Below are 12073 nucleotides of genomic sequence, written 5' to 3'. Positions count from 1 at the left end.
ATTATTATTATTATTATTATTATTATTATTATTATTATTATTATTATTATTGGATGCAATTGGCTTATAGAGTGCTTAGAGAGTGCTGAGTTCCCTATGAAGCGGTATAGAAATGTAGATGCTAAAATGCTATTGTTAATAAAAAATTCCCGGAGCAGCTTACTAATTTTTTTTTAAAAAAAAATCATTGACAATAACTTTATTTTACACAAGCACATAATCTGAGCAGACTCCATACTGAAACAAGTTATTATAATTTTATATAACTAAAAACTAGTCCGTGTCTCCGTGAGTGTGTCTGCATGCTCCCCACGTCACTGGTTATTGTGGGAATATATCAGTGGTGCAGTGCTGAAAATCGATAGATGTACTTGTAGATTAGACTGGGAAAGAGGTGGCAAGGAAGCAGGAAGAGTCTATAGAAAAACCTCACACAGTGCCTGTGAACAGGATGGATTGTGTACTCTTCATGGAAATGAGCACAGAGAGAAGGAGATTGAATTTCACAGCTTGATTCTAAATAAGACAAATACTGTACTTGCCTGCAGGATTTTTGTGCTAATTATTTTGACATAATCCTGTAAATATGTCAGTGGCATCATTAACAAGAAAGGTTATCTACATTAGAAAACTATTTGTTGTAGTAGCAGTTTCACACTTTTGGAGGACTCATTTTCAGATTAAAATATCCAGAGATGAAGCCATAGATAGTGTTTGTGAATTTTTATGCCTGTTGTTAAGAGATACACTTTTTAAATGCACTTCATGCAAGTCAAGTAGGAGAATATGGATGAATGGAAATCCAGGTAGAGTGACTTTTTATATATAATATTTCTGTTAAGAGTTTACAGCATCATTAAAACAAAATACATACAAATAGAGAGAGAAAAGAAAAAATGGAAATGAAAATAAAAGTATAAAAATAGAACAAAGTGCAGAAAAGAGGGGAAAATACTTTCTCACTGATGTTTACACATGACATAAAGTTCTACTTCTCCTACATGTTTATAATTTATACTTCTACAACTTATTTACTCTTGCTAATTATTAGAATCCACAATTAATATTATATACTGTCCATCTTGTTAGCCACTCCTCTCATGCTGGGATTGCTGTATTAATCTATTGAATTTCTAGGGCTACAACATAGATAACCATTTCTATATCTTAAACACATAAACGCTTAAATTTTTATATATAATTTCCACTAACTTAACTTAATTTTCAAATCCACTCCTGTTTGTCATCATCTTTAATCATCCTTGTACATTAATTTATTTCACAAACAAGCCTTATTCATAAATAAGCCTTATTTACTAATTTCATTTTAACAAATCATAAATCTGACATCAAACCCTCAATAGCTATATATGTTAATCTAAAATCAGATAAAACCCAACAAATACTCGAGCATTAAAACTACTTAAATTTAAAATGAGGCTCTCTTTCACAAATCATCATTAATGTAAGATGATCATAATTCCTCTAAAACACAAAACTCTGGGGCACATTAATTATCTCATTAAGCTTGAATGCAGGTTCTTTTTCTCTTTCTTCTTCCTGAACAGACTGCTTCCCCTCATCAAACTTCTCCTCCTTTATGATTCTTCCAAATTCTAGACTCGCATTCTATTCTCAGCAGTAAAAAGCATTGTTTTTCATAGGTTTCTCCAGCAGTCTCCTCTTCCTTTCACTGTTAACTCTTTCCATACCATCTATTTTTTTTCCAGATCTTTCTCCATGCTGTTAGTCCCATCATCATCAATCTTTACCTCACTCCACCATTTCAAACCAGAAATCTTTTTAAGAGCATTATTTCTCTCCTTTTATGTTGTATTTCCTTTCAAAGGTCACAAATACTAAAAATAATGAGTACCACAACAATTGCTGTTTCTCTAGTTTGCCTCTGGCAACACTAGAGTATTAAAATTTTTTGGGGACAGTAATACAGTTTGTCAGTGATATGGACTTCAAAAATATGGACAATTTTCTTAAGAATCATTGTCTGGAAATGGCCTAATAAATACAATACAAAAACATGTGGCATTTACCTATAATCCCATTTTGACACCCAAACAGGTATTTTTTTAAAAATCCTTCTGCTAATATTTAGTGCCAGTGTTGGAACTGATGAAATATTATATTTAGCTCTTCTTCTGGATAGTTTAAAACTTCTCCTGCTAGAAATGACAAATGGGAGAAACATCACTGTCTTAGGTTTTGCAGATGTCCCATTGATAAAACATTACAGAGAAAATATGTAGGAACATCTAGAAAAAGCTTCATTGATTGATGCATAGAAGGTGAGCTGTGCTGAGCTAAGTTTGAAATTATCAGTTCTCTTTCTCTGAAAAAGATAAAGCAATTTACTTTCTTTAGGCTTCAAAATGGTAATTAGATAACCTTCACTTTACCTGTTAGGAAGAATATTTAGGGAACTAGTACATTTATCTTTCAAGGAAGTATAATAGTCCCCCCTCCCACTGCCTTTTATCCTCAGGTGATACATTCCTAGACCCCTAGTGAGAGCTTGAAACCATGGAAGGAGCCAAATCTTATACCAGTAATGGTTTCAGGCCTCAATTTACCATAGATAAATGAAACCGTGGCGATCAAAAGCATGTATAAGGGGTAATATGTTGTATTTGCGGACTGTGGCTGACTATGGATAACTGAAATTGCAGAAAGCAAAACCATGGATGAGGATGGACTCTTTGTGTATGCGTTATGTGCCTTCAAGTTGTTTCCGACTTATCACAGTCCGAAGGTGAACCTATCACAGGGTTTTCTTGGGAAATTTCTTCAGAAGGGGTTTGTCATTGCCATCTTCTGAGGGTGAAAGAGTGTGTGACTTCACCAAAGTCACCCAGTGAATTTTTGTGGCTGAGTGGGGATTCACATCCTCCTCTCCTGAGTCATAATCCAATGCTCAAACCACTATACCACCCCAGCTGTCATTGTACAGGAAACAAAGCTAATGTTGAATTTCAACATCTAACTGTGACTGTATAGACATTTTCCTCCCCATTTGTCTTCTTAGGAGCAGGGGCAGTGATCCACACTCACTCCAAAGCTGCTGTAATGGCCACACTTCTCTATCCTGGTAGTGAATTTAAAATTACTCATCAGGAGATGATAAAAGGAATCCAGAAATGTACCACAGGAGGATATTTCAGGTAATTTTCCTTTGGTAAATAGTTCAAGGTCATAATACATTTCCTGTCGGATGCACAACATTCAGAAGGTTATTTCTGTTCAGATTTCATGTTATCTATAATGACCCCCTTTCCTTTTCCCAATCATTTTTCTGTCTGAGATAATTATAAGCATTACAACTGTTATTTTCTTTTCATTAATAATAATAATAATTTGTTTTATTTATATACCGCTATTCCAAAGATCATAGCGGTGAACAGCAAGTAAGCTAATTAGCAAGTAATTAGAACAAGTTGTGTACTATTATTGTTTTTCTAGTGGCTATGAAGAAATTAGAGGAACCTATACTTGAATATTTCTGCAAAGTGTAAGATAAACATCCTCTCCTGCCCCTTATAAATCTGTAATGGTAAATGCAGGAGGATTTCATACATCCATAGAGTCTGATGCAATTCCATGATACAGAGTTCCTTGGAAGAAGTGGCAAAGAGATCAGCTAAATCTCACATACAGTACCTTGCAGAAGTACATACTCACTTTAATTTTTCTTTATTTTGTTTTGTTACAAACTGGAATTGAAATGGATTTAATATTTTACATCTTCAGAGTGTTGAGTATCTCATGTACTTAAAGTGATAAAAATGCTAATTCAGTCCATATCAGTTCTAGGTTTTAACACAGCAAAATGTGAAAAAGTCAAGGAAGAGGGATGAATACTTCTGCAAAGTATATAAAATCTCTCTAGTCTGCTAATCTGAGCTACTACTCCATCTAAAGCCTTCCTAATCCTAAAATCTTGCAGCTGGAAAAAGCCCCAGTAGCCATCTCATCCAAACCACTGTAGGAATACATAACTGCTGCATTCCTGAAAGATGACCATCTAACCCCTGTTCAAAAAACCTCCAAAGAAAGAGAGTCCACCAAACCCTGGGGCAGTCTATTCCATTATCAAATAATTCTTACAATAAAGAAGTTCTTCCTAATGTTTAGGTGGAATCTTTTTTTTCTTCTTATAATTTGAATCAGTTGGTTCACATTCTATCCTCTGGAGCAGCAGAAAACAAGCTTATTCCATCTTCTGCATGCCATCCCTTCAGATATTTAAAGACAGCTAGCATGTCACTTCCCTGTCTTCTTTTCTGCAAGCCAAATGTGACTACTCCCTAAATTGTTCCTTGCGAGGCTTGGTTTCCAGAATTTGATCATCTTGGCTACTCTTCTCTGAATGGGTTCCAGCTTCAATAACCTTCTTGAACTGTGGTACCCAGAACTGGACACAATATTCCAGGTGTTGTCTGATCGAAACAGAAGAGTAGCATTGGCCCGTTCTGCACAGGCCAGAAGTATGGGCATGCCACGTAATAGGGTTAGAAAGGAGTGTCCTTTCCGGACGCCCCCAACCCCAGTACGTGCTGAGCACGTACAAAAATGGCAGCGCCCATTCTACATGGGTGCTGCCATCTTGATGTAGCAGACGCTTAGCGTCTGCACGTCGCGGCACGGTAATGACGCCACAAGTGCGCCATTGGTGCCTTGCGGTGTCATTACCGCACCACAAAAAGAAGCTGCTTTTTGCGGCTTCTTTTTGCTGCGTGGAGGAGTCGCACGGTTTGGCCGCTGAGGCTCCTCTGTGCCGCAAATGGGGGTGCTTTATAGACCACCCTTTTGGGCGGTCTGGAAAGCACCATTGCTATTTTGGTTGATCTGGACAATATATTGTATAATCTGTAAACTAGATTTTATTTTCATGCATATCCCTGCCAGTCTGAAAACCAGAGCTCCTCTTTCATGTAAAATCTTCATCAGTCTGCAAACCAGAGCTTCTGTTTCATTCAAAGTCTGCACGACAGTAGTCCAGAGTTCATTTCATGATAGCTGGAAAGCAATTAGGATTGAAAAATTAACTGAATTATTTGGCAGGAAATATTAGCTTCAATTAATGCCAATAAGAAGAACTTTACATGGAATAAAAGGAACAGGTGACAGTATATCACAGTTTGAGGATATACTGAAAAGAAGGATTAGGGAAGAAAAGGGGTTAATAGGAAATGTTTATAAGGTGTGGTACAGAGCGCCAGGAAGAGGTGGCCGGAAGCCGCCTCCTTTGCTGCGTAGCCGCACTGCAGCAACCAAATTGCGCGGCGTGGCTACGCAAAAAAAAGGACTGCTAAAAAGAGGCTCCTTTTTGTGCCAACGCAAACTGCTGGCGGCGGTGCGAGCACGCTGCTGTGCGGCTCCATCTGGAGGATGCGCAGCAGTGACAACATCACTACGTGCGCCATGTACTTGGCACTGCACAGCGAGGATGCCCTCGTCACGTGCGAGGGGAGTGTGGAGAGGGCGCCCCTTGCACGTGACAAGGGCGTCCTTCAGGGCCCCTCTGTACCTGGCCAAAGTTTCTTTTGGAGAAACAATTTGATATTAAAGGAAGGATTGGAGGGTATATGGGAGAAAGACCTAAAGATAAACACTGAATATTTAACAGTTCAGCTATCTCAGATAACTAAAATTAAAAATTTAAAGGTAAGAAAACAACAATTAAAGTTAATAGTCAAATTGTATTAAACCCCACATCAGATAGCAATGATAAATACAAAACCTTCTCCAAGTTGCTGGCATGGATGTGGACAAAAAGGAACATATATGTGGTGGGAGTGCTCCTATGTGCAAAAATTTTGGTTAGGTCTGAATTTGAGAAAATTCAAATTGAATAAAACATAAAATTACATTAAAAAATCTGTTAAAGGTGGTACATGCTGTAATAGCGTTGGGATGGAAAACAAACTGTTGGAGGGGGGAATTGGTTACATTATATTGTAGAATGTCTTTTATTTGATTATTTAAGGAAGAGAAAAGGAAAATATAATAGTCAAACAAAGGAAATGATCTGGTGGGATAAATGTAGTTGTCGGATTGAGAAAGTTAAAGCTGAAAAAATGTATAATGAAGTTAAAGAAATAATAAGATATTCCACATTATGGGTACTGGATACTAATTTGCTTGGTCATAGCCATCGGAGGGAGGTGGGGCAAAAAGTATGTGATATAATAATGATAATACTTAGTAAAGATTTATTATATATGTTGTATTATGGACCATAAACTTATAAACATACATTTTTAAAAAATAATTTAAAAAAGTGCTAAAGGGTTTCATTATGCATTATATTGCAGATGAGTGATTGAGGCATAGAGAGTGGCTTCCTTAAGACCACTAAAGGAATTTATGACAGAGGTGAAAAATGAACCAATGACTGATTCGTAGCTCTGTTTTTGGTTATTAATCAGTACCATCTCTCACAACATGTCCCTTATTTCACAAAGGGGAATATGTACAAATATCCCCCATTCTGGCTTTTCTGGTTATCAAGATGTCTTGAACTCTGAGTAGCAAATCTAAGTCATAGGGAATGACACAAAGATCTTAATGCTCTTATGTGTAAGAGAAATCTAAGTATCTTTATATATAATGGATATACACACACACACACACATTTATTAAGATTATCTGACAATCAATCAGATCTTGTTTGAGAACATGAAGTTCAAACATATAATTCGTTGAAAATCTTGCCATGTTTAATTTATGATTTCTGTCACGTTTCCAGCATCTACATTAGATATACCATGACCAATTTTAATTAACATGGTTTAAAGAATGCCAAGTTATCTTAATCCCCCTTTAGTATTCATTATGCAAATTCCTACCGGGAACATGCTGCCTCTTGTTCACAATCAAGATCTTGGTATACTATTTGAATACTATAGATAATCCTCTAAAGCAGGGGTGGGAGATATATGGCATTCCAGATATTATTAGATTTGAGCTCCTTTTGTCCCTATTGTACTAGATAGGGCTGATGAGATTGGCAGTCTGGTAACTTCTGGTGGGGAATTTAGCAGTTCCCCATGCTTTCACTAAAACCTCCAAGCGAAAAATTCTACTTAAGGATGAAAAAATAGGTTCATAGGAATCATAGAGTTGGAAGAGACCACAAGGGCCATCCAGTCCAACCCTCTGCCATGAAAAAATACACAGTCAAAGCAGTCTTGACAGATGGCCATCCAGCCTCTGTTTAAAAACATCCAAAGAAGGAGACACCACCGCATGCACCCAGCCCAATCTGGCCCACCACTGCAGTCCTCAACCAGACCACCGAAAAGTAGCCGTTTTTTTACTGCTTCTTTTGGGCTTAGTTCTTTTGTTTTGGGGTGGTCATGGGGTAGCCTCTGGCCACATTCAGGGCATACATCGTCTACACGCCACACCACAGCATGGCCCAACAGCAGCCCTTTCAAGCCTACAACACTCACTCTGATTGTCTGCTATTGGTCTAATGCAGCATAGATTTTAAAACTGGCCAGCCAGAAACCAATCAGAATTTAAACCATTTTGAATCATGCCTGAATCCTGCAAATGATGACAACTAATTATTACCACAGTGAAACTTCCTCCCTCTTCCCTCACCATTGCAGTGCTTCCTGCCAACTGAAAGGGCACAAAGTCAGATTACAGGGCAGTAGCCCTGTTGGAGCCTTCCCTGAGGCATGCCAAACAATTCTGTACTTTTCCATTTAGATGTATGCTCCAGAAAGTTTTGTAGGACTTACTTCTGAGTTATGTGGTTCAGGTCTATAGATATTATACACCTAAATACCTAAGGTTTTGGGCTACTGTGGTCAAACACAGGAGGGGGGGAACAGACCACTCGAAAAGGGAAGATTGGGGCCATCCCAGAACCATGGCAACCACATGCTACGGCCTCAATCTGCCCCAGAGCCAGCCCAAACAGGAGCAGAAAGTAAAAAGCTGCCTTAAGCAGCCCAGCTGCAACCCCAGGGTGGCTTTTGGGTACTCTGGTGGCGTGCAGCATGTAAACACTATGCCCCCTGAACATCCTGAAGCCTTCCCTGTGTGATTGGCCAGGTGGTTTCCAGGTGTTGCACAATTCTTATGGGTGGGAGGCTCTCAAGCTGCTCTGACTAATTGACATGCTGTCCTCACCAAATTTGTGTTCAGAAAGGACTTTCAAACCTTCTAGGGGGGCAGGGGAGAAAAAAAGAACAGATAGGTGAAGCTTTTTTTTAATGTCATAATGCCTGCTTCTCCTGTCTCTGCTCCTCTCACTTACTGTGAATAGTAAACATGTCTTCCACTTGAACACTTTTTAGGTATGATGACACCTTAGTGGTTCCCATTGTCGAGAACACACCTGAAGAGAAGGATCTGAAGGAAAGAATGGCCAAGGCAATGAATGAGTATCCAGATTCCTGTGCTGTGCTAGTTAGACGTCATGGAGTGTATGTCTGGGGAGTAACTTGGGAAAAAGCCAAGACTATGTGAGTACAATTAGGAAGAAAAACTATGATAGAGAGAACTCTGATATTGCAAATAAAGCTTTATATTATGTTCAGGTGCAACCAAATATGCTGCTTTAAGCTGAAATTGTCACCGTTTCTGTCTCACTTGAACTTTGTCCTTTTCTTTACATAGAAATTGAGAATATCATCATGAATGCAGTTTATTCATAGAATAAGCACCTCTCTCTCCCATTCCCTGGGCATGCTATTTTATTTTCATAATCATTTTGCAAATATTTCAGGGGCATACAATTTTTGTGTATTTTAATACAGATAGCGGGGTGGTTGGAGCAATGATGCTTACCAGCTAAGTATAACTCCTCAGCTATTACCATAGTTCTTCAGTGTTACTCTGGCATGTTTTCAATCACTAATTATAGTAATGTTTTAAATGTAAAGGAAAGAATGCCCCGAGATAATATTGCATAAGAATGAAAGGCATTACAGTGGTACCCCGGGATACGAATGCGCCGGGTTACGAATTTTTCGGGATACGAAAAAATCCCATAGGGATTTATTGCTTCGGCTTACGAAGGTTTCTTCGGGTTACGAAAAAACCGCGGCGCTATTTTCCGCCACCGGAGGGCAGCAGAGAGCTATTTTTCCATTAGCGCCTATGGGAATTCGGCTTACGAAGGTATTTCGGGTTACGAAATTAACCGCGGAACGAATTAATTTCGTAACCCGGGGTACCACTGTAGTTATCATGTTGCAGCAATCAATGGTACATAACATTGTACCTTGAAGTCAAAAAACTATCCAACAAAATGGCAATCCACTGTATTTTTCCTGTTTTGTTTTCTGTTTCAGGTGTGAATGTTATGATTACCTCTTTGATATTGCAGTTCAAATGAAGCAACATGGACTTGATCCTGCTGTAGTTCCTACTAAAGAAAATGGGATTGTTTAAAATCAAATGTCATCTAAGGATGACTCTCTTGTTTCAGTGGAATATTATCAAAGAGCTTTTTAGCTTCATATCTATGTAGATGTAATTGTTTTGCAAAATGTTCTTATCAGATACATCGATCCATTTGTTAAAATCACGAAGGATTTGCAAGATAGTTTGGACTATTGCATTATATGGAACGTTCCTAGCCCCTTAATCTCGCAATATAACTGAGAGTAGTTTTGCTTCAAGTTCTTGGTTCATATAGGAGACTCCCCCCGCCCTCAGTAACATTCTCTTGTTAAAATTGCTGTAAACAATTTTAAGCTTAATATTCAGCTATGAAAACCTGACAGATCACTTAATGGAAATGTCATAAATGTTTGAAAAAACTTTAAATTAGAACATGTAGAGTGCCATGTATAAAAGCTATTCTACAAAAAGACATTAGCCTTCCCTTTTTGAATAAGTGTTACAATAATGATTTTTATAACTGTATTTTTTACTTCAATAAGCTGGAATTTCTTTACCCATGCATTGTGTTCTTTGATTAATCTAAAAACTGTTTACATTTCAGAAAGAATCAGAATAGGCCTAAAATAAAACAGTGTGCCTTTGTGGTGGCGGTGCACGTGCGCCTTGAGTACACATGCCATTGTTTCTTCCAGTGCACAGCGCCGGAAGAAGTGGCACTGCTTTCAGCATATGCTGAAAGCAGCATATAATGCACCCACGTATGACGCGGGCGCACTGTACAGTGGGACTTGGTATCCATGGGGGATTCATTAAGGATCCCCACACACAGAGATACCAAAATCTGCTGATACTTAAGTCCTGGTATCCCCAGTCAGGTGAAGCCTCGTTGTCCCTAATGGTGGCACAGCCACGTGCACATGCCACTACTGGGGACAATGGGGGCTGTCCCTAACTGGTGGATGTTGGGGAAATAGGGAAAATCTGTGAATGGCAAGTCCGCGGATAAAGAAGCCTCACTATATATGGAAATGAAGAGGACATTTCACTGATCACCTCTATTATACACTGCCTTTTAAAGTTAAAATTCCTTCACTTGCCAGTTTTATTTTTTTTAAATGCATTTCACCTTAAAAGTGCTAGGCAAATTCTCTATCCAATGATGGTGGGAAAGGATTATTATTATTATTATTATTATTATTATTATTATTATTATTAACCTTTATTTATGAAGCGCTGTAAATTTACACAGCGCTGTACATACAATCTTTTTAATTAGACGGTTCCCTGCCCTCAGGCTTACAATCTAAAAAGACATGACACAAAAGGAGAAGGGAGTGGTGGAGGGAAAGAGTAAGAGGTCCAGCAGTTCCTCTCTACCTCCGAGGCCTGGACCAGGCAGATGGACTGGAGGGAGGGCTTGGCTTCATAATGGATGGTTAATCTTCTTCCAGGGAAAATACATACTCTCAAGTAGGATAATGCATATACAGTACATAGCAATACAGCAAATGGTTTGATAAACAGGCACCAAAAGAACATCAAATAGTAAGCGACAATTATGCAATGCATGGGAAGGCTTCTCTGAACAGGATGGTTTTCAACTCGGTTTTGAAGCTGGTTAAAGAAGTGATGGTTCTTGTTTGCGGGGGAAGAATCTGGATCTGGGATGCATGGCTAATAGAGAAGCTTGCATATAGTGAGAAAAGAAAAGAAAAACATCACACACAATTCTTTTGAAAATAAATGGTATCCCTTTATTGATTACATCAACACTGCATCACAATATCATCAACATTTTCAATATCTTACCCATGACTTTGAACTCTTTAATATGTAGTCAAGTTACTAACTGATATGAAATCTGTTGTATTTTGATTATTTTAGATATTTTAAAATAATTTTTAAAGTTTATTTTGCCATTTCAACAGAGGTAAATCAAGAATACATTACAACTAATTTCTCTGCTGATAAAATTCAAAGACATACGTAGCTGTCTTACTCTAGAAAATCAGTACGCAAAGGGATCCTGTGACACCTTTGAGACTAAGGCCCTGTGCAAACCAGCCATTAAGGCTGGCCTGGGGGCAGAGTCGGGGCATCACATCCATATGACACATGCCCCGGCTCAGCCCCCAGGGAGCCATGACACCACACATTGCAGGGTGAGCGGCATCATGGTGCTCCTCTGGTGCTGCATCCACATGATGCAATGCCGAAGAAACTCCATAAAACAATGGTGCTTCAGCTATGGTGCCTCTTTCGCACTCTAGAAAGGCCAGAACGGGGCTGCAGTATGTGGTTGCCACAGCCCCGATCTCGCTGTAAAAGGGGTAGCTCCAGGCCACCCCTTCGGGGCTGTATGCACAGCCCCTAACTGAATGAATGAAGCTGGTAGCATGAGCTTTTGTAGACTTCTAGAATCAAGAGTATAAATGTTGATGCTACCAGCTTTTTTCTTTCAGATAGGCCCTATTCAGGACGGCGTCTGGGCAGAGTCAGCAGGGTGTCATGCCGCATACTGTTCCAGACGGTGCGCAGCATCACAGCACACCTCTGGTGCTTTCTCCAGATGACGCAGCGCCAAAGGGGTGCCACCGCAGCTATGGCACCTTTTGGAGGGCGCAAAAAGGAATCGCTTTTTGTGGCTCCATTTTGCACCCTCCAAAGGCTGGATAGAGGCTTCCATGGCCCT

General features: G+C 39.0%; 1 protein-coding gene across 1 annotated transcript in view; it reads left to right on the top strand.

Moving 5' to 3' along the window:
* LOC121919780 (APAF1 interacting protein) overlaps positions 1 to 9934 on the top strand; it is a 31767-nt gene extending 21833 nt beyond the window's left edge. The window contains exons 5-7 of the mRNA XM_042446685.1: positions 3041 to 3176; positions 8328 to 8495; positions 9327 to 9934. Of these exons, the coding sequence (XP_042302619.1) occupies positions 3041 to 3176; positions 8328 to 8495; positions 9327 to 9426 (404 nt within the window). The 3' untranslated portion in view covers positions 9427 to 9934. The remainder of the gene's footprint in view (positions 1 to 3040; positions 3177 to 8327; positions 8496 to 9326) is intronic.
* The last annotated feature ends 2139 nt before the right edge of the window (positions 9935 to 12073 follow it).

This window comes from Sceloporus undulatus, chromosome 1 (assembly GCF_019175285.1).
Source record: "Sceloporus undulatus isolate JIND9_A2432 ecotype Alabama chromosome 1, SceUnd_v1.1, whole genome shotgun sequence".
NCBI lineage: Eukaryota > Metazoa > Chordata > Lepidosauria > Squamata > Phrynosomatidae > Sceloporus > Sceloporus undulatus.
This window is presented reverse-complemented; position numbering and strand designations above follow the sequence as displayed.